Source organism: Silene latifolia, chromosome 7 (genome assembly GCF_048544455.1).
Source record: "Silene latifolia isolate original U9 population chromosome 7, ASM4854445v1, whole genome shotgun sequence".
Lineage (NCBI taxonomy): Eukaryota > Viridiplantae > Streptophyta > Magnoliopsida > Caryophyllales > Caryophyllaceae > Silene > Silene latifolia.
The window spans coordinates 61,928,871-61,954,627 of record NC_133532.1 but is presented as its reverse complement, the minus strand read 5'-3'; the positions used below and the strand labels follow the sequence as shown (position 1 = coordinate 61,954,627).

Below are 25,757 nucleotides of genomic sequence, written 5' to 3'. Positions count from 1 at the left end.
AATATGTTGTGGGTAAGTGGCTGGAATTTCAGATGGCTGACGGGAAACCCATCATGGAACAAGTTCATGTCTACGAGAACCTATGTGCTGATGTCGTGAATAAGGGTATGAAATTAGATGACACTTTTGTGGCTAATGTTTTGCTAGAGAAATTTCCTCCCTCCTGATCTGACTATAGGAACCACCTTAAGCATAAGAAAAAAGACTTGTCTCTCCAATAACTAGTAGGACACACGAGGACCGAAGAGGCAAATCGCCTTAAAGACCAACCTGTTAGTCTTTCTGTGAATGCTTCTGTTGCTGCTGTTAAAGTTAATCTGGTTGAGTCTGGTGGTCCGTCCAATGCTGAGAAGTTCAAGGGTAAGGGTAAGGTCAAGGTTGGTCAGGGTAAGAATCAGGGTCCAGCTAAGAAGAATGGTCCAGGGAAACATACCAAACCTGTTGCTAAGATTCAGAAATCAAAGGGTCCCATTGTTTGCTATGTACGTGGGAAAATCGGTCACAAAGCCTACCGAGGTACCGAAAAGAAAATCGCTTTGAAGCCAATGTTGTTGAATGGGTCTTGGATACTGGCGCTTCCAGGCATTTCTGTGCTGATAAGGGATTATTTGCTGAATGGGTCTTGATTGTCATTTTATACACAGTCAATCAGAAACATGACAATCTCCTCCTCCCTTCCTCTCTTATAATTTCTGGGTAAAGTAATATATCGTTCCAAGGCTCTTAATCTCGAGTGGGCGGGTTTAAGCGCTGTAGTGTAAATCCTTGGGGAACTACCGGCAACTACTGATCGCCACCACGGTCGTGCCGAAATAGTTTTCAAGGCAGTGGCCTCCGTACGTCACTACGAATCGGTTATATATTCTGATCTCATCTCCTTTTATTGTTACTGCTTCGTTTTTGCAACAACAATTTGAAAACTATTTATTTGTTGTTGTCTACTGCTGTAACATGTCGTCTGTTTTAGCAAAAACTCTTCCTAATTTGACTAAACTTGAAAAACTAGACGGTCATAACTATAAGCGTTGGTCACAGAAACTGCTGATGTTTTTCGAACAACTGGAAATTGATTATGTGCTGTTTAGTGACCCGCTTGCTCCTGTTAAAGAGGTTGTTGTTACTGAGACCGTAGAGAACACCCCCTCTGCTAAATCTGATGTTAAGTCAAACGAAGAGGATATTAAGAAATTTGATAAAGACAATAAACTTGTTAGATGCCAGCTTCTAAACAACATGACTGACACCCTTTTTGACCTATTTATGGTTCATAAGTCTTCCAAACTGATATGAGAGTCCTTAGAGGCCAAGTATGGGGCTGATGATGCGGGGAAAAAGAAATATGTTGTGGGTAAGTGGCTGGAATTTCAGATGGCTGACAGGAAACCCATCATGGAACAAGTTCATGTCTACGAGAACCTATGTGCTGATGTCGTGAATAAGGGTATGAAATTAGATGACACTTTTGTGGCTAATGTTTTGCTAGAGAAATTTCCTCCCTCCTGATCTGACTATAGGAACCACCTTAAGCATAAGAAAAAAGACTTGTCTCTCCAATAACTAGTAGGACACATGAGGACCGAAGAGGCAAATCGCCTTAAAGACCAACCTGTTAGTCTTTCTGTGAATGCTTCGTTCTTCTTTGTTAAAGTTAATATGGTTGAGTCTGGTGGTCCGTCCAATGCTGAGAAGTTCAAGGGTAAGGGTAAGGTCAAGGTTGGTCAGGGTAAGAATCAGGGTCCAGCTAAGAAGAATGGTCCAGGGAAACATACCAAACCTGTTGCTAAGATTCAGAAATCAAAGGGTCCCATTGTTTGCTATGTCTGTGGGAAAACTGGTCACAAAGCCTACCAGTGCACTGAAAAGAAAACTGCTGAAGCCAATGTTGTTGAATGGGTCTTGGATACTGGCGCTTCCAGGCATTTCTGTGCTGATAAGGGATTATTTGCTGAATGGGTCTTGATTGTCATTTTATACACAGTCAATCAGAAACATGACAATCTCCTCCTCCCTTCCTCTCTTATAATTTCTGGGTAAAGTAATATATCGTTCCAAGGCTCTTAATCTCGAGTGGGCGGGTTTAAGCGCTGTAGTGTAAATCCTTGGGGAACTACCGGCAACTACTGATCGCCACCACGGTCGTGCCGAAATAGTTTTCAAGGCAGTGGCCTCCGTACGTCACTACGAATCGGTTATATATTCTGATCTCATCTCCTTTTATTGTTACTGCTTCGTTTTTGCAACAACAATTTGAAAACTATTTATTTGTTGTTGTCTACTGCTGTAACATGTCGTCTGTTTTAGCAAAAACTCTTCCTAATTTGACTAAACTTGAAAAACTAGACGGTCATAACTATAAGCGTTGGTCACAGAAACTGCTGATGTTTTTCGAACAACTGGAAATTGATTATGTGCTGTTTAGTGACCCGCTTGCTCCTGTTAAAGAGGTTGTTGTTACTGAGACCGTAGAGAACACCCCCTCTGCTAAATCTGATGTTAAGTCAAACGAAGAGGATATTAAGAAATTTGATAAGAACAATAAACTTGTTAGATGCCAGCTTCTAAACAACATGACTGACACCCTTTTTGACCTATTTATGGTTCATAAGTCTTCCAAACTGATATAAGAGTCCTTAGAGGCCAAGTATGGGGTTGATGATGCGGGGAAAAAGAAATATGTTGTGGGTAAGTGGCTGGAATTTCAGATGGCTGACGGGAAACCCATCATGGAACAAGTTCATGTCTACGAGAACCTATGTGCTGATGTCGTGAATAAGGGTATGAAATTAGATGACACTTTTGAGGCTAATGTTTTGCTAGAGAAATTTGCTCCTTCTTGGTCTGACTATAGGAACCACCTTAAGCATAAGAAAAAAGACTTGTCTCTCCAAGAACTAGTAGGACACATGAGGACCGAAGAGGCAAATCGCCTTAAAGACCAACCTATTAGTCTTTCTGTGAATGCTTCGTTTCTTTGCTTTCGTTAAAGTTAATGGTTGAGTCCGGTGGTCCGTCCAATCGAGAAGTTCAAGGGTAAGGGTAAGGCCAAGGTTGGTCGGGTAAGAACCAGGGTCCGGCTAAGAAGAATGGTCCAGAGAAGCATACTAAACTGTTGCTAAAATTCAGAAACCAAAGGGTCCCATTGTTTGCTATGTCGTGGGAAAATGGTCACAAAGCCTACCAAATTGCATGAAAAGAAAACTCGCTGAAGCCAATGTTCTTTGTGATGATGATGTCATTGTTGCTGTGGTTGTGGAAGCTAATCTGGTGGGTAATGTTGCTGATTGGGTCTTGGATACTGGCGCTTCCAGGCATCTCTGTGCTGATAGGGATTATTTGCTGAGTTCGAGGAGGTAGCTGATGGGGAATGCGTCTATATGGGTAATTCTTCATCTGCAATGATCACAGGCAAAGGCAAGATCTTTCTCAAACTCACCTCGGTGAAAACACTTGCTCTCACCAATGTTTTATTTGTACCCTCATTGCGTCGAAACCTCGTGTCTGGTGCCTTATTGAACAAAGCTGGTTTGAAACTTATTTTTGAGGCTGACAAGGTTGTAATGTCGCGTAATGGGGAATTTGTGGGCAAGGGTTATCTTTTTGGGAGTCTTTTTGTATTGAACACTGATTCAGTTTTTAATAATATTGCATCTACTTCTGCTTATATTGCTGAGTCTATTGATGTTTGGCATGGTAGATTAGGTCATGTGAATGTTGACTATATTAAAAAACTTAGAACTATGAGGTTAATTCCAAGTTTGACGAGTCAAGAATTCTCTAAATGTGTTAGCTGTGTTGAGGCTAAATTCACAAAGAAACCTAGTAAACCTGTCACAACTTAGAAATACGATTCTTCTCGAGTTAATTCACACCGACCTAGCTGACTTCAAAAATGTGGCAAGTAGAGGTGGAAAGAATTATTATGTCACCTTTATAGACGACTGTTCAAGGTACACCCGTGTCTATCTTCTTAAGACTAAAGATGAAGCAGAACAATCGTTTATAAACTTTAAAAATGAAGTCGAAAATCAACTCGACAGAAAAATTAAAAGGGTAAGGTCTGATAGGGGTGGTGAGTATAAATCTAGTTATCTAGCCGACTTTTGTGCTGCTAACGTTTTAATACATGAGACTAGTCCACCTTACTTATCTCAGTCTAACAGTGTAGCTGAACGAAAAAATAGAACCTTAAAAGAGATGATGAATGCTATGATTTTAAGTTCTGGCCTATCTGACGATATGTGGGGGGAAGCAATTCTATCGGCTTGTCACATTCTTAACCATGTACCTCATAAGAAATTTGACAAGACACCCTACGAGATTTGGAAGGGCTATCCTCCTAACTTGAGTTACCTTAAGGTATGGGGGTGTTTGGCTAAAGTGGGTTTACCAGACTTTAGGAGACCTACCGTTGGACCAAAGACCTATGATTGTGTTTTTATAGGTTATGCTAAAAAATAGTTATGCTTATAGATTCATGTCTTTAAGTGATCGTTCTATATCTGAAGCTAGAGAGGCTGTGTTTTTTGAGCATGTTTTCCCATTACAGAAGAATGTTGATTCACCTCCTAGTTTACCTGTTACATCTATTGATATCTCTTCACATGCTAGTAGTAGCACTTCTATTGATCAAGTTGTTGAACCTAGAAGGACTAAGAGACCTAGATGTCCAAAGAACTTTGGAGCTGATTTTGTTTCAACTTTGCTGTCTGAACATGGATACACTGTTTGTACTAGTGATGAATTTGTTTCAGCCTTTTTAATAGAAGATGACCCAAAAACGTATAGTGAGGCAATGAAATCCATTGATGCTAATTTTTGGAAAGATGCTATTAAAAGTGAACTTGACTCTATTGTGTCAAATCAGACTTGGGAGTTGACTGATTTACCTAAAGGTAGTAAACCCATTACAAGTAAATGGATCTTTAAAAAGAAAATGAGACCCGACGGTACAATAGAGAGGTTCAAAGCTAGACTTGTAGTTAGAGGCTTTACACAAAATTTCGACTATTAGGACTCTTGTCGCCTTAGCTGCTATTCATAACCTTGTTATACATCAGATGGATGTTAAAACTGCTTTTTTGAATGGTGAACTAAGGGAAGAGATCTATATGTCTCAACCTGAAGGTTTTGTGATTGAGGGTCAAGAGAGTAAAGTGTGTAAACTGAACAAGTCTCTTTATGGACTGAAACAAGCACCTAAACAGTGGTATGAGAAATTTAACAACACTTTGATAAGTAATGGCTATGTGGTTAACAATTCTTATTCATGTGTTTATTAAAAAATGATGGGGTCTGATTGTGTAATCATATGCCTATATGTTGATGACATGTTAATACTTGGTAATAATTTGGAAGTGATAATTAGAACCAAAAAATTTTTGTCATCACAATTTGAGATGAAGGACTTAGGAGAAGCCGATGTTATCCTAGGAGTTAAGGTCATCCGAAACTCCAATGGAATCTGTCTAAGTCAATCTCATTATGTTGAAAAAGTGTTGAGAAAGTTTAACTGCTTTGATGATGTGCTTGCTAGAACACCCTATGATCCTAGTGTACCATTTTGTAAAAACTTGGCAAGAGTGTTTCCCAAGAAAAGTATGCTAAAATCCTAGGTAGTGTGATGTTTTTAATGAACTGTACTCGACCAGATATTGCTTATGCGGTTAGTAGACTGAGTCGTTATACACATAACCCTAGTAATGAACACTGGAATGCTCTTCGTCGTTTACTAAAATACCTAAAAAGAACAGTTGACTTATGTTTGCATTATGGTAAATTTCCTGCTGTGTTAGAAGGATATTGTGATGCGAACTGGGTTGCAGGTAACGATGAGATTTGTTCTACTAGTGGTTATGTCTTTACCATGGGTAGAGGTGCCATATCGTGGAAGTCCTCTAAACGGACTTGTATCGCACGCTCCACCATGGAATCGAGTTCATAGCTCTTGAGTTGGCGGGACAAGAGGTGAATGGTTGAAAAACCTTTAGCCGATATACGGTGTGGGGCGGACGGCTAACACCGGTCTCCCTGCACTGTGACTCGCAGGCTGCTATTGGTGTTGTAAAGAATAGTGTCTACAATTCGAAAAAGAGACATATTCGAATAAGGCACGCTGCAGTTAGACAACTCCAAGACAATGGAGTGATTGCTTTGGACTATGTGAAGTCCGAAAACAATCTTGCTGATCCCTTTACTAAAGGGTTGGCTAGGAGACTAGTCGTTGATACGTCGAGGGGAATGGGGCTTAAGTCCTTAGGTCAAGAGTGAGACTTGACTAGGTCCAAAGCTTCTATTCCTATGGCGTTTTATGATTCATAGCCTTTATGGTGGTGCTTTTGAGACGCACTTGATGAATCATACACCAGGTTGGACTTAGGTCCTTAATGACTCATGTGAGAAGTGCTATTGAGAAGCACTTGAGTCACCTACGTAGGTGTAACGATCATTAGACTATGAAAAGTCTTCTGAACACATCTATTAGTACCGAGGTAAACGCATAGCTCTAAAAGAGCGCGTTGCACTTTGAAACGCGGAACGATCTTATTTCTGAAGGAATGATATGTGTTGTGGGGGGGGGTGGTATCGACCAAAGCTCAGCTAGGAATTCAAATCGCAAGATATTCTTTCGCTGTAAGTAAGTTGTTTCCTCATTTCACTAAAGTGTCAATTCAAATCGAAAGATATTGATACCTAAGTATCCAATCCTTCCTTTACCTAGGAATTTCTTTTTCTGTCTCTGGCGCCCCTAGTGGGGGATTGTTGGAAAATATAGGGGCTTTTTGCCTTTTGAGTGTTTCCAATTGTCCCACATTGGTGAGGAAAAGAGAGTCTTGTGGGTTTATATGTACCCACCCTCCTTACCATATCACTAGTGGGTCAAGGGGGGCTTTTGTGGAAGCCTTGCGAGGTGCTTAATTCAGCTCGCACACGCGCGCGCACGCGCCGTGCCCGAGCCCGGCCCGGATTTGGGATTTGGGATTTGGCAATCGCCTGCGGCGGGCTGTGCCTATCTTTTTGGGCCGCGGTTTTGTCATGTGTTTTCTGTTTTGGACTTAGTCAGTCAAAGGCTTTTAGTGGGTTGAGAGCTTTGCTCCTCCATTTACTCAGTTGACTGCTGCGTTTAAGGGAGCAGTTTTGGCTCCACTAACTCCTCTCCTTTTCTGTATAAATAAGAGCTCTTGCTCATCATTTTATACACAGTCAATCAGAAACATGACAATCTCCTCCTCCCTTCCTCTCTTATAATTTCTGGGTAAAGTAATATATCGTTCCAAAGCTCTTAATCTCGAGTGGGCGGGTTTAAGCGCTGTAGTTTAAATCCTTGGGGGACTTTTTGGGCCGCGGTTTTGTCATGTGTTTTCTGTTTTGGACTTAGTCAGTCAAAGGCTGTTAGTGGGTTGAGAGCTTTGCTCCTTCATTTACTCAGTTGACTGCTGCGTTTAAGGGAGCAGTTTTGGCTCCACTAACTCCTCTCCTTTTCTATATAAATAAGAGCTCTTGCTCATCATTTTATACACAGTCAATGAGAAACATGACAATCTCCTCCTCTCTTCTTCTCTTATAATTTCTGGGTAAAGTAATATATTGTTCCAAAGCTCTTAATCTCGAGTGGGCGGGTTTAAGCGTTGTAGTGTAAATCCTTGGGGGACTACCGGCAACTGCTGATCGCCACCACGGTCGTGCCGAAATAGTTTTCAAGGCAGTGACCTCCGTACCACGTCACTACGAATCGGTTATATATTCTGATCTCATCTCCTTTTATTGTTACTGCTTCGTTTTTGCAACAACAACATTAACTTATACGACATTCTTCATCACAACAGGAAATTCGCTTTAATCATGCAGTTGATTTCAAGGCACAAACATCTAATAATATTGGGAAAATGGAAGATCTCAAAATAAGTTTCAACAATGATGCGGTTTGTATGGTCGTAGAAGGTGAAGTTTGTACCATTGGAGATTTGGAGTGTATTGTCAACGTGGTGTTTCGGCACACTTCGATTCACGTAACATCTGTATCGTGATTTGAACATACCTTCACTTTATACGGTGTCCCTTTTGGTATCAGAGCCGAAGTTTTAATACCAGTCACCAAGGAAAGTAGAGAGTAGTGCCACCAAAAAAAAAAAACTCGGTTTCCTCGTATTTATTGTACACCATCATTGATCATCAGTCCCTTAACAAGGATACATACAGAAATTAGAAGCGATTTGGCAAGCCACGACTAATGCTACATCTGCCACTTGAACTCATGATTACATATAACCCTGTATATTTTCAGTACATGATATATCGCCAATGGGAAAAAAAATTGTTGATATACAAAACATAAACTAGAAGGTGATCTCGCAAGGTGCGTGGAATGTTCTCCCTCGACAAATAGCTTCAAGATTTTCCCCCATATAAGAGCACAATGGTGAAACTTCAACGCCTGAAAGCAACAATATTTTAACGAGAAGATAACAGAATTACCAAGTGACACAAGGGCTCCCACAGATGACGGGACAAGATGAGGTTTGAGGTCAGATGTATGCAAATGTACCTCTGCGTCTATATATACAGAGGGGCAGCAAGAATCGCACCACATAACTGCTACTTCAAAACAAAATTAAGCGCATCTAGTTTGTTTAGTGGCGATTTTACTTTTATTCCATCATAATCCGGAACTAAAGAATAATAAGCTATCCGCTCCATTTCTCTTGAAAACCAATATTTAACAAGTTAGGAAAATTTTGATTATGGGGAGAAGAATTTAGTTACCAGTAGAATATATAGGCACGGAGTGGGTTAAAAACCCTCCAGCAGCAATCACCCATCGAGCATGAAGACGGAGTAAAAGCAGCCTAGCACTATCAGGGGTGTCAAAATTTGACCCATTTGCATTTTTCACAGGAGCAAATTCTTCCTCTCTTATAGCCTGATAATGAAACAAACATATATCACATTCTCATTTATCTATAACAATTTATTACATAGGGCGGTCTTATCATTTAGATGGATAATAACACCCGTTCACAAGGCCATTGGCAATTCGGCCAACCTAAAAAAAAAAGTATTGACCAAAACATGCAACTTATTTGGACAATTTGTCATCCTAAAATGATACAGATGAAAGACATATTCAAGTGGATAGAACTTCTACTTAAACATGTTCCATCATTATGAAATATCAGGTTTTTGAAGTACAGCAGGTTACAAGCTAAGTTAAAGAGCAAGTTAACAATCACCTCGAAGAGAGCTGTCGAAGGGGAATATGCAAAGGCATCAAAAACAAACTGCTCAAGTTTCAGTCCCATTGCATAACCTTTAGCCGATGGAATTTTTTTCTCTGCCAAATGGTAACTGCAGGTAAAACAAAATGCTTCAATTACTACATGAGTGGATAAATAGGGACATCCAATCACTTTGACATGAAGTCATAAAGCAGGAAATCCATAGCTTATACAAGATATAGATGACCATTATTGACCATTTTAAGGTTTTAGGGAGATTTGTTTTTCAAAATGTTTACAATCTCAACCTAAAAGTTTGAATTCGCACCCTAACATACGATAACAATGCCCTGCTAAAGTTTGTGGGTGGAAAATAAAATGTCTATAATTAGTGAACAGAAATATTTTCATATGAATAAGAGAATCATTAACCACCACTACCACCTCCTAATGAGAATCCGGGGAGGTCTGAAGTGCGTAGGATCATCGCTACTACAAAAGGGTCTTTCCGAAAGAGACAGGGGGAAAAGAAAAGGTATTTACGTTCAAACCAAATGTAATGGTATTGCAAGTCCCAATAGTATGCAGACAATATTTCACTTACACGCTATCTTTCTCGAGACCATTTGCCACAGAATTAAGAAAATCCAAGGTGAACATATGCAAACACACCTGCAGATGTGAAAACATGGTATCAAGCTAAGAACAATGATTGATGAGGTTTAATGTATACCACAAACAGAACACCTTTAAGTTCTTTTACTTTTTGAAGTCTTAAGATTAGTGACACTGCATAGCATGAAAACCCAACTATCAATTATAATAAAATCAAGCAATTGGACAATTTTAAACTACATGCATCCTATGCCAGTTCAAAAAATCATTTCAATCAAGCTAATGTTACAAAAGACGCGCCACCCTTACCTGAACATAAATAACAGCCCGAGAGCAAAATTTTCAGATAAACATTAATAAGTGAAATATATATCCAAAAGAACATAGCTCACTAAAAATTTCTTCCTAAGCCAAAATGTTTGCCGTCTTTTTGCTCAATTACCATAAAGATTCCAGTGTTCATAATTGTTTTAACAAGTACTACTATGACAATTAGGCCAAAAGACTAGATAAAAAAAATAGGAATTGGTGTTTTTCCGGAAGACTATTCATTTTAAGGCCTGGTTCTCTTCTCTAGAATTTGCTCTGTATAAAGGTGTTATTTTGATGTAGGTGTCCAATTATGCATCATTGCGAGTTTATGTTAGTTTTTCATTGAAATATAATACATGCTAAACGATCCTATGCCACCTCGACTAAGAGATGGATTAGCAAAGATCAAGGTCCATTCAACCTACCAACTAAAAATACAAAGAACAGTGATAGGTAAAAGTAGGCTAGTTGACATTTGACCTGAAAAGAACCAATGTTTTGAGTAATGCAATTTAGAAACAATGATTGCCAGTAACTAAAAGCCTAAAAAGGAACATTAGTTCATAGACCATTAACACACCCTAATAGCTAATTAAATGTTGGGAAGTATCAATCTACTTTGCCCAAAACATTTATCTCCTATTACCGTATCTATCAATATCCTGTAAAATAAAGAGAAGATGCCCAAAGCTTTCTCTAAAATATGTTCATCACTCCAAGGATCAATAATCCACAATACAGGTTTCTAGCAATGCCAAATAATAGACAAATCAGAACGAAAGAAAACAAAAGCAGGAAAAAAGAAAATGATGACAATGGAGACAGGATTTTTCAAGAGCTCTCCAAACTCAGAACTCTTACAAGAGCAGAAGTTGAAGGCTCTATGTTGACAGAATATGCACAAACTTTCGATGAACAAAAACAATATTCGTGATTACATGTGGTAAAAAAAATAAGAAGGCTCTAAATCAAATCCGATTACTACTTAGCTCAGAAGAGAAATGACAGAAACCCAATGCAAAATATAATAGAGTTAAAATTCAGTTGCATACTAGACATGTGTAATAATTTGTGCAGTTGAAATACCAAGAAGAAACATAGTCAACGTAGTTTAGCCGTTTAGAAGTCACTGGTTAAAAAAGTGATAACATTTGAGTACTTCGCTGAAAAAAAATGCAGTGATAAGGAATAGGGTTACTATACATTACTCCAACAATAGCGAAGCCGTCCAGTAGTCTGATTAACTGCACTTGCCATTGAGGGATCTAGCTCACTGTATTCAACCACGCCTAGAGGACCGCCCTTTCCACGTCGAACAAAGACACCAACTTTCTCTTGTGGATAGGCCTGTAAATCAGAAAAACATGATAAAGATTTTCTGCAACTTAATCTTTCAGAACGTAAAAACAAAAAAAAATTAATATATCCACTTTAGTGTCCTAAGGTTTGGGACAGGGTTTGGAAATTTTCACTTTGGAACCTAACCTATAACATAGTCAAATTTCATTAAAAATAGAGACGTATTAATCTAAAGTAGATGCGGAACAGTTAACAATGTACAGAACTTACTCCGATTGCTCAGAGGAAGTTCAGCAAATATTATAGATTAATCGGCAGGCAGTTTACCTTTTTCACAACTTTCGCAGCAGCTGCAACACCTTTATCCATGAAGTAGCCCAAAAAAGTGGGATCCGCAACTCGCACCTGTTATTACCAACAAAGAGGACACCACTAAGCTAACTAAAACACATACTCCCTCCATTCAACTCCACTTTACATGTATTCCATTTCCGTCCATTCAACTCCACTTTACAGGTTTCCTTATTTGGCTAAAAAAATGACAATTCTATTGAAAATCTTTATTTACAAAAAATGTCACCCATACCCCACACTAACCCACCATAAAACCCCACCTTTATGTTTTTTTAATATTTTAAACCTCTTCTTTCTCTTTCCCCATGTACTTTTAATACCTTTTTTAATCCGCTCCTTAATATCCGTGTAAAAACCAAAGTTGCAAAGTGGAGTTGAATGGAGGGAGTATCAAATAGATGGGTTGGCAGACTGCCTAAGGATTAGTAATTACGAGTGCATTGTCCACTCCATAGCAATCCACATATTTGATTCCCCGTGAAGCCATATCTTCTAATAATCTTGAAGACTTTAGGGCTGCAAATATTTGAGTCAGTAGTCAATAGTCAGAACTCAGAACCAACCATATGCAGTTATAAGATTATTAAGTCATATATAGGGAAGTTAAGGGGTGAAGATCCAAAGAAAGGTTAACCTGTGTAAACTCCTCCATTTCCATCAGGAGCCTTTGCCACCTGAATATAGCAATTAATAACCAATAAATTCATTAACTGATAGTCACCAAGTCGATAACACTATGAATTGGATCAAAGCATCATCCTGAACCCTTTTTTTTATGGTTGACTCAATCAGTAGCAAGCCCCCTAGACATTAGAGTGTTAGACACTAAACTTTTCTGGTTTTCCAAAAAACGATCAATTATATCCACTAAGAACTGGGGCACAATGAAATATTGGTAAGCCTGCCAAGCTTCTTCATAGAAAGTATCTAACCCACGTCCTCCTACCTCCACCTCATGCTTCAAAAAAAAAAAAAAAAAAAAAAAAAAAAACAGTGCACAAATCTGATAATAGAATATCACCAAGTCGATAACACTATGAATTGGATCAAAGCATCATCCTGAACCCTTTTTTTTATGGTTGACTCAGTCAGTAGCAAGCCCCCTAGACATTAGAGTATTAGACACTAAACTTTTCTGGTTTTCCAAAAAAACGATCAATTATATCCACTAAGAACTGGGGCACAATGAAATAGTGGTAAGCCTACCAAGCTTCTTCATAGAAAGTATCTAACCCACGTCCTCCTACCTCTACCTCATGCCTCAAAAAAAAAAAAAAAAAAAAAAAAAAAAAAGTGCACAAATCTGATAATAGAATATAGATAGTAACCTCCGTTTCTACGTGCTCTTCTCAATTTCCAAAATAAGTGAGGGGAAGTTTTAAAAAAATGGGAAATCATGAAAAAGAACAGATAAGGTACATAGATGTCTGCAAATTTACAAAATAGATTCAGAAACAAGAAAGGCTATGCCAGATGAACTCATTTCGATAAATTGGAAGATATTGACCACCTTTTTCCAGCCAACACCTAGTTTACTAACTTCAACATTGACAATATACTCAATACTTTATTAAGTTAACCGCATGATAAACGAATCATCTCGTTACATTAAGTAACACCAAGCTGTTATATTATTTTCCGTTATACACCTCAGCATAGTAAAAACGTCAACATCTCAGCTGCTTCAACCGCTGTTCCTAGATGTCGCTATTGCATTACCCGTATTTCCACGATTTAAGATACTACCAATATCTCTATTGACTATAGTGTACATCGGTTTTGAAAATAGAGGTCTTCAGAGAGAGTAGCTGGCCTACATGCTGCTACAGACATGGAAAAGCAACTAAATTTCAAATTAAGACGCGAAGATTAATGCATTAGTAAAGTTAAAACTACGGGCGCAACAGCCATGGCCTGTCACGTTATAAATCCGACACCTTGATACCTATATTTCGCAAACTTTATAGCAACCGTGACGACCAATACCGGGGGTTTATACCATGGTTAAGGGAGTTAATGGAAAACAATCAAGTATGACAAATTTGCAGGAAAAAAAAAAGTCCACCAACAGTGTATCGAAGGATAAGTTTACTGGTTAACATCCAAATCTGTGAAATACATGAAACCACAACACAAAGGACTAGAAAGTAGAAACTCCTTTTTTCTTCCAAAGTCAAGTTCTATTCAAAGGCTTTGTGCTGATGACACATGACAAGAGAGTATAGGAATTAGGATTGATAGAGAACGTACTTTATAAGGAGTTTCCATGATAAATCTTCCATCATTTGAAACACAAGGTAATGTACCCTGCTCGAAGAAGGTTACCTATGGAAAAAACAGCTATTATAAATAAACTTAACTTACTCTGCAAATTAAAAAAGTCGCGTTAGTCAAAAGTGGTAACGTGGAAATGCATACTTGATCAGCTTCCAAGCCAAAGTATTTATGACTTTCAAAGAATTTGCGTGTTTGTAAATCAGTGAAGGGGCTGGTCATTATGTACCATTGGATAGGCACTCCTGCCGCGCCTGGAGAGTACCATTAGTAAAATGATTAAGATATCTCATAGAGTTAATTACGGATTAAGAGGAACCACAGAAACACATCTTACCCTCACTCACAAATTCAGCTGCTAAATTCTGAATGCATATAATTCTCTCAGCCTGAAGCTGGAAGAGTGACTTCCCAGACGGAAGTCCAATATCTGAAATGAGATTCAAATTAAAATTCTAAAATCAATAAGCGAAAAAATTTAAACCAGTATATGGAAAAAAAATGTGCAAAAAGGATTCGTGTATATTTTGTCTTCATCAGCATTTCATAACAAAATGGAAGCAAATGCAACTGCAAGAGAAGACCGCTTTATCAACACCACATCCTAATTTTGGGAGAGGGGAGAGAAGAAATTTGCCATTGCCTGCCTGTGGTCCTTTGACAATAAAGCTCAGCTATACATCAATTCAAAGTTCAAACAACATCACTGGTAGTCTCATTGGACTACAGTGCACACTACAAAAACAGCAATTTTTTCAAATTGATCCAAAACCACAATGAAAATATATTTTGCAGAAACAAGGGCTCATTTACAACACCCCATGAAAGATTCAAACAGCCAGTCCAAAACAAATATCAAGGCAAATGGACTTCTGAAACGAGGATTTCATCGGCACACACGTTACCCAGAACTTTATAGTTCAGAAATAAGTTTATTACTTACTGAAGCAGCCTTTAGGATCTGAACTTCCAAGCCGTGTTCCCTGCATTGACATTGAAGCACATCTCGCTATCACTTTTATACCAGCATATGTAAATTAAAGCTAACCCGAAGAGGGGACTAATCCTAACAAATAATGTTATCCCTGATTACATGATTGTTTGTTTACATGTCTCTCTGGCAATAAAAGTCCCAATAAATGCTAGAAAACAGAAGATGCACAGTGAGAATTAGCCTATTAAATCTGGGACACAACACGGCAGTAACATCACATCACATTTTGTTTAGATATTTTGATGGTTACCACGGCAATTTTGAGGTGGTATCAGCCCTTAATTACGGCGCCACGCCGCCACGACTGATTTAAAACACCATGCAGAGAACCCAATATATATAACGTTGAGAGTGATACACTAGGCCTAAATGTATGAATTATTGCGGATAAAATTATTCCGAATCACTCAGTACCTTATAAGTATTCATATCTCTGTATTATAAATTAATATGACAGTAAAGTAAAAAGGATCTACCACTTTGTTCTCAAAAGCATAAAAAAAATAGTAGAAAATGCACTTATTCATTAAACTTTTAATCAGGTTATAATCATAATATAACAAATGGATTATCATGATTGCAACTCCAAAAAGCAACGCATATCAACACAAAGTTGAAGAATCTGAATTTTTTTAATAATTTTTTTCATATAATCATGATTACCACTAAGAAAGTAAAATCCTACACCCAATTATTTGGTTATCCAATTTCACCTTTTCACTCTCATTACAAAAATGTTAAATACGGAGTACAAAGTACGGAATACTGAATAGTCCCAAAATATACATCAATACAAACAACTGTGTATGATTTAATTAAAAGTAGAATACCTGTCCACCAGACAAAAGGAGGATAGCCAACTTGCCGTCATGGATGGCCTTAAGACCCGTTTTCCACCACCTCTCCCTATCTTCCACCGACCGTTCCTCCACCGTGCACACCATATTCTCCGGCACCGGCTCAATTGCCGCCATTGGCAATCCTAAAAACCCAATAAATTTCCCATCAATTCCCAATATTCATCACAATCACTCACCAATCAACAACATTAATTACATATCCAAAAAGCAAAACCAGACTATCAAAATTCAACATTAAATATTCCATTGATGATCAGCTAATTGCCCAAAATTTCCCACATCTTTTTGCACCCAATTGATTTCAAATTTTCAATCAGGAACACCAATTCACATCATCAACACAATTAAATCATTAATTACACTCCTATCCGTGCCAGTCAATTTTTTTATCTGTACTACAATCATTTGTTTACCTTTCATTAAAAAATATGAGTACCTCAAAAAGTCCCAATAATAAGCCTAAAAGGTAAACAAATAACGGAAAAAACTGAGATGGTAACCTTGAGAGCGAAGGGAACATCGGATGATCCGATCAATCCGTAAGAGATCCAAGGTCTGAAACAAAACATTAAAAAAATAGTAATCTAGATCAAAAGAATAAGAATTGGCGAAACGGAAGGAGGAATATAATAGTGATAACGTCGTAATTGTATGGCATTGCAGTGAATTGTAATGTAATGAGTATTGACCTGGATGTCATGGATGAGGTGTTGACGTTCATTTAAAGAAAGATCATCCCAAAAAGCGAAAGCGTCTTCTTGACCGTAATCCTTAAGACGTTCAAGGAGGGATTGAGGAGGAGCATTTGCGGCTGCCATTTCTTCGAGGTTGTTGTCAGGTGCTGCTTCGATGACGGTGGTGGTTGTAGAAGATGGTTCCCTCATTGTTATGGAAGTGAGTTGGAGTGGAGTGTCGGTGGTTAGTGAGTGAGTCAGTGAATGAATGAATGAAATGAATGAGAAGAGATAGAGAAGAAAGATAGACAGAGAGTGGCAATTAAGGTATGTGTTTGGTTGTGTCGGGAAAGAAACAATACAATACAACTATACAAGCAACGAAGCTACACAGCAAGGAAGACCCGCTCACCAGGCGGATTCTCCAAGTTTCAACTTTTGTTTTTTCTTCTTTTTTTTCACAAAAAATTCTTGTGTCTGGAAGGACGGTATTCCTTACACCTAAATTATTATAATATTTTATTTGATAGATTGCCTTTGATTGTAAGGAGTAACATCCTCTCGGAATTTTTCTTTTTTCAATAGGTCTTCCTAAGAGTTAATATCCGTTTTAAGATTAAGATAAAAACCGGTCAAATAACTACTTGCATAGACAGGGCAGTCTTTTTGCTAATCTCAATGTATTTTGTTTTTCTTATGTGTAACACTTAACCCGTTTTAAAGTTAAAACGGATATACCATCTTAAATGAACATTTTAGAAAGGGCCTCTAGGACAATATTGTATGATCAAATATTTTCATTACTCAATTTAGAATGAGACTATAATTTCAACAAATTTTAAAGCAAAAAAAATAATAATAAAATTGAGATGAAGGAAGTATATTACATTATTTATTTTTATATTTTTTAACCTATTCACAATAATTTTTTTTTTTCGGCACAATTTACTATCCCTATATATGGGCTCGCTTGGAATGAGAGTAATTATTAAGGGAGTAATAGAGCTAAAATGAACTAAAAAATGGAGGGAAGAGATAAGGATGAGAGATAGAAATGGATAGAAATTGAGAAATATAGTGTAATAGTTCCTCCATTAGGGGGGTAATTGTTACCTACCTCCCCCCTCAAGTAATTATTACCCCCTAATGGAGGAACTATTACATTATATTTCCCCATTTCTATCCATTTCTATCTCTCATCATCATCCCTTCCCTCCATTTTTTAGTTCATTTTAGCTCTATTACTCCCTTAATAATTACTCTCATTCCAAGCGAGCCCATAATAAAGTTAAATTTGGACCATACAAACCTTCTCAAAAAAAATAAAAAAAGTTATCCGAATAATCCGAAAAAACAAAGTGGGGAAGTGGTTGTGAATCCGAGGGAGTATATGAATAGTAGAAGTAAAATAATGAGTGAAGGGAAGAGGTAGATTTAGATCGAGTTGTGAAAGACGTGAAGGGCGTCAGACAAATAATCAATGTCACGGTTGGTGTTTTGGGTAGGATATCTCACTCTCTCTCACTTTCTAGACGTACAAATGAGGTAAAGAATACATGTATAGATGTGATGTACTCAATCAATATTCATTCATTCACCCATCAATGAAGGACCCGTGGGCACCATGCACCAACAAAGACACCATGCACGAGTAGGTGGTCGCAGTCTTCCTCATCTAACGCCAGCCAATCCGGAAGGATTGGGTTTGACTCAAATAAATTGAAACGCTTTGAAGAAAAAAAATTTGGTCTTTCATTTGGTAGATTGAATTTAAGTGTAAAAGGACCGTCCTTTCGGAAGATATAAGAATTTTTCGGTTTGAAATATGGTTCAAAAACATCTATAAATAAAAGTTGGTGAACTATAACGGTAGCACGACACTTCACTTAACTAATATTACTGTATCGAACACCGTGTCGGACACCGATATTCGTGGGACACGCGCCAAAACGTGTTAGACGCCAATAAAGCCGTGTCTAACTTTTTTAATTTGTTTGGGTATGGTTTCGTGGTATTTAAACACATCTCAGACAAGTGTCCATAGTATTTTGACACATTTTTGACACACCTTCTAGGGAATGATATGAGAGTTATTTTATGGTAGAGCTTGGTGGGATGAGTTGAATTGGAGGTGAATGATATTATTTAGACGAGGAATGAAATGTCGAAAGAGGTTGATTATAAGATGGGCTTTAGTTAAAAATGAAGTGATTGTCACATTTTACTTTTTTTAATTTAATTTATAGGATACTTTATAAGATGGGCTTTAGGAATTAAAAATGATATCAAATACTTTAACAAAAATAAAACCGTACGTTTATAACTATAAAATACTTTTTTTAATTAAATTAAATTAAAATAACGTGTCTCGTGTCCTAAATTTCATGGGATGCCGTATTACGTGTTCATTTTAGTGCTACCTAGACTATAAGTGAAACAAACAAAGTTGAGGTCAAATCAATTCGTATAAATTTAAATTAAAACGACTTGTAACTTGGAAATGACTCAATACAATTGATAATACAACAACTAGTTCGTTTCATAATAATTCGTCTAAGATCTACTTGATAGATAACGTAATTATTGACGTTATAGTATAAAAAAATCAAAATAACTAAAAATTATAATAGATTGGCTAATTAATTAAATATGAAAATTTAATGTTACATATTTAAAAGTATGCTATAACATATTTGTCAACCTTTGCAATTTGAAAACACACAGCATAGGTCATAGGTGGATTAGAAATTAGTTAGTTTGTCAAACCTAAAAGGTTGAAATTTGAGTCTAACTTGATAAAACACTTACCGTCAACATGAGCTCTGTTTATTTTATTTTTCTCAAATCTATTAATCGAGTGACATATAAGTAAAACTAACAATAAAATTTAAGAAAAGAAAAAAGTCCAAAGAGTGCTCTAATATAAGCGTGAGCTTTTTACTCAAATTAGTTAAAGTCAGGTACAACTCGAATTTGCATTCAACCTCAGGATTGGTTTAACCGAAATTAAAACAAGTTATGACATAAAGAGTAATTAAATTTAAGGATTTAACAAGCAGACTTAGCTGCATATGTCAACTAGCTTAGTTTGTAAAGTCATTAAGATACTTCCGAGAATTTTTATGACCTTTGTTGTAAGCAATAGTTGAAGCCTCATTTGAATTTTCTACTCAGACATTATCCTGGACAACTTCCTCAAGGAGAAAAAGTCACAAGCAAAGAAAAGCACAATAGTGCGTGCACCCACAAGCAAAGCACATATATATCACTACAAATGGCATTACTAAAGAAACCAACTTCTTTGTCATCTCTTTTTCATGTGCATAAATTTAGAATTCCGTATAGTTTAATTACACTTGATCTCACATCATTCCACATAAAGGAAAAAAAGGTTGAGACTTCTTACATTAACCACTACTATCCAACAACCAAAGATGACTAATGTGATTATCTAAATTGAGTAAGTAATCATTTTCCACCTCCTTGATCAACTGTGACATATACGCTCGTGGGTGCGACTAAATTAGACTCGATTACTACTTGATTATTCGACACATTCCTTAAAGCGTAACTAGGAAAAGATTCACCATCCGTACTTAACGTATAATGAACATGTTTAATGAGGTTAGGAAAAAGAAGAACTCCATTAAAATCGGCCGTCCATGAAGTTGCATTCCCTTTCACTGCTGCTCGTGCAATAGTCGCCTTCATGTTCATCCCATTTGCGTTATTTCTGTCTACCAAAACTTGATCAACGTCCCCAAAAGACCCGTCTAATTGTACAATATCAATCCCCTTTCCTGATCCTGAGAATATATTATCGACAATATTGACTCCACGAGCAATGCCCTTGACCGATTTCAATGAAATGAAAGCGTCTCCTAGGAAAAAGTTGTTGGAAACTATGAGTTGAAAAGGATCTTCGGCCACAATCCCGGTATAATCCAAGTAAGAATTCACAATCCTAGTTTGAGTTAATCCCGGTAACTTCAAATAAATTCCAGTTCCTCCGAAACCATAGGCTTTGTTATAACAATGTACCCCAGAAAGAAGGTTAGCCTGACCGGAAACCATAATTCCGGTTTCGGCTGAAAAAATCATTACATCAGTAACGACGTTGTCATTACCATTCAAGGTTATTCCTGTCCCACTAAAGTTCCTTTCCCCTGGATGATTCCCGGCGGTTATATGCTGGCCTATAAACGAGCTCCGAATTAAGGTCTCATGGCCACTTTGGATGAGAATTCCCTCGGTCATAAAATGAGTGATAAAGCAATTGTCAATGCCAATTCGAAGGGAATTAGTGACGAGAATACCGCCACCTCTGAAGTTGCAATCCAACATTAAGTCCCTAAATGTTATGTACTCAAAGTTGTAGGATGATGTAGAAGAGGCAGTAATAAGATTTTGAGGAGATGATGGTAACGAAAGTTCAATGAGATAGCGGTTGGTGCCGAAATTGTCTGATGCTCGTAGTGTTCCTCCATGTATCTGTTTCACAACAAACTTTATTAAACATCCGATATACGTACGTGTTCTTACTCCTTAGCAATTGAATTGAAATATTATAAAAGCAGAAATTTTACTAATAATAGACCTGGCAAAACCGACCCCCGATTGACCCGATTCGAAAAGGCTGATTCAAGCCCGAAATTGACCTGAACTAGAAAACCCCAAAGGTGATCTGAAACCCGAATTGACCCGACCCGAACATGACCTGAGCTTTGTTGATCTGGAACTGACTCGAATCGAAATGACCCGATCCGAAAATGACCCAATAAAATATAACTCTAATTGACCAAAAAGACTTGAAATGACTGATTAAAAGCACACTTAATATTATTTACATTAAAAATAAAGAATCAATTATCAAAACTAACTAAAAATAGGTAATAATACTAAACAACTTTTTTCTTTCTTAATCATTGACCCAAAAATGACAAGGACCCGAAATAAACAGACCCTCTTGCCGAAAATGACATGGCCAACATACCTGAAAAACATCCGAGACTCGAAACAACCCGACCCGAACTGAACCGACCCGATCCTGACCCGTGACCCGTTTGTCAAGTCTACTAATAATTAAACCTGACAAAATAAACTCGAACCCGAAAAATCGATCGAAAATATCTGAATTAATGACCGAAGGAACACTCGCTATGAGTAACATGTACCCGAAACCCGACTCAATCCAAATCGAATAGAAACTGAGCTAATTCAATAATAACCGAATGTTACCGGAACCTGAATATATCGGAACTGATAAGAATTAAACCGATTGACCTGAATTACAAATATTTATTTTCTCATTAAAACACTAATATTTTAGGTGTTTTTTCATTGATTCTTTATTTATTAATGGTATTATGAATTATACATTCAAATTTAAAGTATACTTCATACATTTAAGCTAACTTTTTTTCCCCTTGGCTCAAGAAAACTATGACCTAAGACCCAACTGAACTGATATTGACCTGACTTGAACCGTATCTGACTCAAAATAGTGAAAACCGATTAAAGTTGCTAACTTAAATAAACCCGATCAAATTCGAACTGAAACGCAAATTAAGGTCCACCTGATATAAATCGAACCTATTTTAATCCGATTTGAAACCGAACAGATCTACAGTAATAATGCAACTGTATTTCACTTGACATAATTTTGGTGAATATTTTATTTTAAAAAAAATGGTCTAGTGATACAAATCAGTGTGGAAATGGTTACAACACCAACTTTCAATCATAACTTCACGGTAAATAGGATTATATCACTGATTATACAAGCATAACACATTTAATGGAATTTATACTTATTTTCACCTCTATTTCATAAACCTACAAATACACAAATATAATACTCCGTATATAATTTATCTTTGATCTTTTAGAAGATTAAACATAAGCAAAAAAACGTAGACTAATTTGTTAAAATAATGAGAGATTTTTAATTTGTCAAAAAAAACGCAGTACAAAATCAAGAAATGTGTATGGACGTACCAAGATATTACCAAGATGTAGTGTAGGAAATTGAAGAGGACGAGAAATTAAGTAAGTACCACCGTCAAGATTAATCTCTAACCCACCAAGGTTAGTAATGCCTTCCATTAAATACCCATTGTTGTTGTTGTTGTTTACGCTCTCGCTAACATCAGTAAACACTCTTAGCAGGGCTTCCGTACTATCGCTTTTCCCTGTTGGGTCCGCTCCATACGACGCTACATGGTACACCCGTCCACTTCTTGATTGCCCCTGCATTCATTTCACTTTTTCATCGAATAATTTTCCCACAATCGTTTTTTTTTTTTTTTTTTTGGAGAATTTAGAAAAACTTTACATATTCTATCTACACATTCAATTCTTGCTTTTTCTGGCAAGAATTGAGATGCTAGCAAATGCTAGGGCCTCATTAAGTAACGAAAAATGAAATATATTAATTATATCTATAGATTTATTTAATTGTTTTGAAATTTTAAATTCTGACTCCGCACTCACACTGTTTTGAAAATGTAAACATGTCATATTGCATGTAAGTAATGAATTGGAGTAGTAGAGTACTCACCATGGGAGGATCAAAAGCAGGGGAAGGTGATATTAACATGGAAGGTGGAGCAGAAATCGACTCCTTAAAGGCCTCCATTTTCTTAACATAATGATCAACAACTTGTCCTTGATGAAAAAAATGACCTCTAATTGATCTACCAAATGAATTATCACCATGAACTTCAATAACCAAAAGATGACCCATTAACTCTATGATTATCAAAATGTTGAGTAGTAGAAGCAGTGCCCTTGTCACCATTGTCGAAACCTTCATTTGTTCTCTCTTTTCTTTTACGATTTTGTAGTTCAAACACTAAAAGAGAGAGCAATTGAAAAGAATGTCATTGTTTATGTGTTTATATATATATTGTTTGATTTGTGTTGGAATTGGAGGAGAAATGTATGTAATGCATGGAAAGAGAAAGGGCTAACTAAATGGAGGGATTAATGCAAAGAAAAATGGGAGTATTAATTTATTGGACTTGTTTTCCTTTGCTCATACATTAAACACCCTTGAGTTAGTTTAGGTGATTTTAATGGAACTATTGTTATTCCTTATGATTTTCAGGGATTTCAAAACCTTGTTTTTATGGCACATCTCTTTGCCTTGGACAATTAATTTCTCCCCTGCTTTCTCCTTATATACTCCCTTTGATCCACACCAAACTCCCCACTTACTAAATATGACTATATTGTTTGACTATATGTTGAAACTTTCGATGGTAAGATTAGGTTGTTCTACTTTAATCAGAGGTTTCGAATTCGAGCGCTTTCAAATGCCAAAATGTTAAAACTCATAAGGGAGAGTTTTGCCATTACTCTGGTGTTAGCCGGCTTGAATCAGAACACCGGATGATATACATCATTAAAATGTTGGAACTTACAATGTATAAAAGGTAAATATTTTACATAATTTTCAAATTCAAGCGAATTTGAAAATGTTGTTTGATCGCTTAAAGCTGCCTCCACTCTCAAAGCAAGGAGATTCGTAATCCCAGCTTGTCATTTAAATTAATCTTGATACGAGCGATGAGCGTGTTTGTAACACCCCAGGGGTGACAAGGTGCCTTACCAAAGACCACCCTACCATGAGAAGCTGTTACCATCACGGTTGCCCGAGGTTAGTATATCAAAAGTAACCATTCAGAAACATTTATTAAAGTATAAAGTTTAACTATTACACTGTCTCAAAGAAATACCCAAAATGAAAGTGTATAAAATCTTAATACAACTGAAAACCAAAACATCTAAACTCGTAACAGCGGAAGCTAGACTCGAAGTGATGACAAACCATCCTCGTCCCCGCAGCTAAAGTCAACCATCGCCTGTCACAATCTGCTCACCATCCCCGAATGGATCACTACAGTTTTACAAAACAACAACGGGGTCAATTCACTGCATAATAAAGATAAGTAATATACACAAACAACCAAAACAACAACCATTCTCCATTGCCAATCATGCCTCATAACTAACTACACACTTAAGTTTGTAGTCCAGCATAATAAAGATAAGTAATATACACAAACAACAACAGATAATCCTCACCGCCAGTAGGGGACCGCAGCCTTGCCCACCTAAGCCCCGCTCATCACAACGAGTAACAACCCATGTTCCTTAATGTTCACATTCCCCTTGTGGCGAGTTCCACAAGGGGCGAATCAAGGGCGTGAAGCCACTCCCGCAAGTGACTTCACTCAGCCGAGGACGCACCTCATCAACATAGTCAATCCACCACAACTCCAATAAACAAGAAAGACAAGCCAACACAATAGTAATCATACAGTTACAATCATAATCACCACATCTTAAATTCATTATGCAATCAACTGAGTAGGGAAACCCTATCTTAGCACAAATCCGAATACGAGTCTATAGGCGGAAGCTGGAAACGTTCTTCTACAAATTCTCCACCTAACAACAATCACAACAATCCAATCACAACATGCAATTACCCCTTTTCCCCTAAATTCCAATACTAGGGTAAAACCCTAAAAGACAAAACTAACAAAAGATATAAGACTAGTTACTTACCGACGGAACTTACGCGAGAGAGAGATGAACAAAGACTCACGAACAATCAAAGGTCTTGGGAGAGATTAGGGATGATTAGAGAACGTAGAAATGATTTAGATTTTGGTAAAAAGTGAAAAGTAAAACTGTTAAACGTAATTTATAACTCTAATCATCCTTAACCAAACCGCGGAAATAACGGACTGAGAGTACTCCGCCGAGTACCTCTTACTCGGCCGAGTATTACCATACTCGGCCGAGTGTTCCTGGACAATAGCCTGACCAGAAAACACACGACATACTACTCGGCCGAGTTAGCCCTATTCGGTCGAGTGACAGAACCCAAAAAACCGTGGTAGGTATTACAGTGTTTTCCCACATCTTGTTCAAACTGTTTTGTTTACCTCTTTTTGCTTGGGTATACACCCTAACTAGGCCTGACAAAAGGGTCAACAGGGTCGGGTTCGGGTTCTAGTTCTGGTCGGTCTGAGTCATTTTACGTTTGACTCATTTTTAGATCAACTATTATTAAATTATTTATGGATAATAATCAATTTGTAACAATAAATAGTCGGATCGGATTAAATTGGGTCGGGCTAATTCGAGTTGG

At 37.3% G+C, this 25,757-nt stretch overlaps 2 protein-coding genes across 2 annotated transcripts; both read right to left on the bottom strand.

The window, feature by feature from the left end:
• Positions 1–8,111: 8,111 nt before the first annotated feature.
• LOC141592234 (UDP-N-acetylglucosamine diphosphorylase 1-like) lies at positions 8,112–17,007 on the bottom strand. Its single transcript, XM_074412838.1, has 15 exons — positions 16,610–17,007; positions 16,421–16,475; positions 15,891–16,042; positions 15,010–15,049; positions 14,404–14,496; positions 14,211–14,320; positions 14,043–14,117; positions 12,427–12,466; positions 12,226–12,308; positions 11,766–11,843; positions 11,343–11,486; positions 9,817–9,884; positions 9,228–9,342; positions 8,761–8,917; positions 8,112–8,431 (listed from the first exon to the last, which is right to left on the bottom strand). Exons 1-15 carry the CDS (start codon positions 16,802–16,804, stop codon positions 8,334–8,336), a joined length of 1,503 nt encoding a protein of 500 aa, XP_074268939.1. The 5' UTR covers positions 16,805–17,007; the 3' UTR covers positions 8,112–8,333.
• A 2,867-nt stretch (positions 17,008–19,874) lies between these two features.
• On the bottom strand, positions 19,875–23,757 carry LOC141592233 (polygalacturonase QRT3-like). The gene is made up of 3 exons (XM_074412837.1): positions 23,154–23,757; positions 22,592–22,843; positions 19,875–21,085 (listed from the first exon to the last, which is right to left on the bottom strand). The coding sequence occupies exons 1-3, from the start codon at positions 23,406–23,408 to the stop codon at positions 20,063–20,065; spliced, it is 1,530 nt and encodes a 509-aa protein (XP_074268938.1). The 5' UTR covers positions 23,409–23,757; the 3' UTR covers positions 19,875–20,062.
• Between the last annotated feature and the right edge of the window lie 2,000 nt (positions 23,758–25,757).

Excerpts from the sequence above, each read along its gene's own strand:
- LOC141592234 (XM_074412838.1), bottom strand. The coding sequence starts at position 16,804 with ATGAGGGAACCATCTTCTACAACCACCACCGTCATCGAAGCAGCACCT. Across the intron at positions 14,321-14,403 it reads AGCTGAATTTGTGAGTGAGG|GCGCGGCAGGAGTGCCTATC; the intron begins GTAAGATGTGTT and ends GGTACTCTCCAG. Across the intron at positions 9,343-9,816 it reads GGTCTCGAGAAAGATAGCGT|TTACCATTTGGCAGAGAAAA; the intron begins GTAAGTGAAATA and ends TTTTACCTGCAG.
- LOC141592233 (XM_074412837.1), bottom strand. The coding sequence starts at position 23,408 with ATGAAGGTTTCGACAATGGTGACAAGGGCACTGCTTCTACTACTCAAC. Across the intron at positions 22,844-23,153 it reads CTGCTTTTGATCCTCCCATG|GGGCAATCAAGAAGTGGACG; the intron begins GTGAGTACTCTA and ends AAATGAATGCAG. Across the intron at positions 21,086-22,591 it reads TACATCTTGGTAATATCTTG|ATACATGGAGGAACACTACG; the intron begins GTACGTCCATAC and ends GTTGTGAAACAG.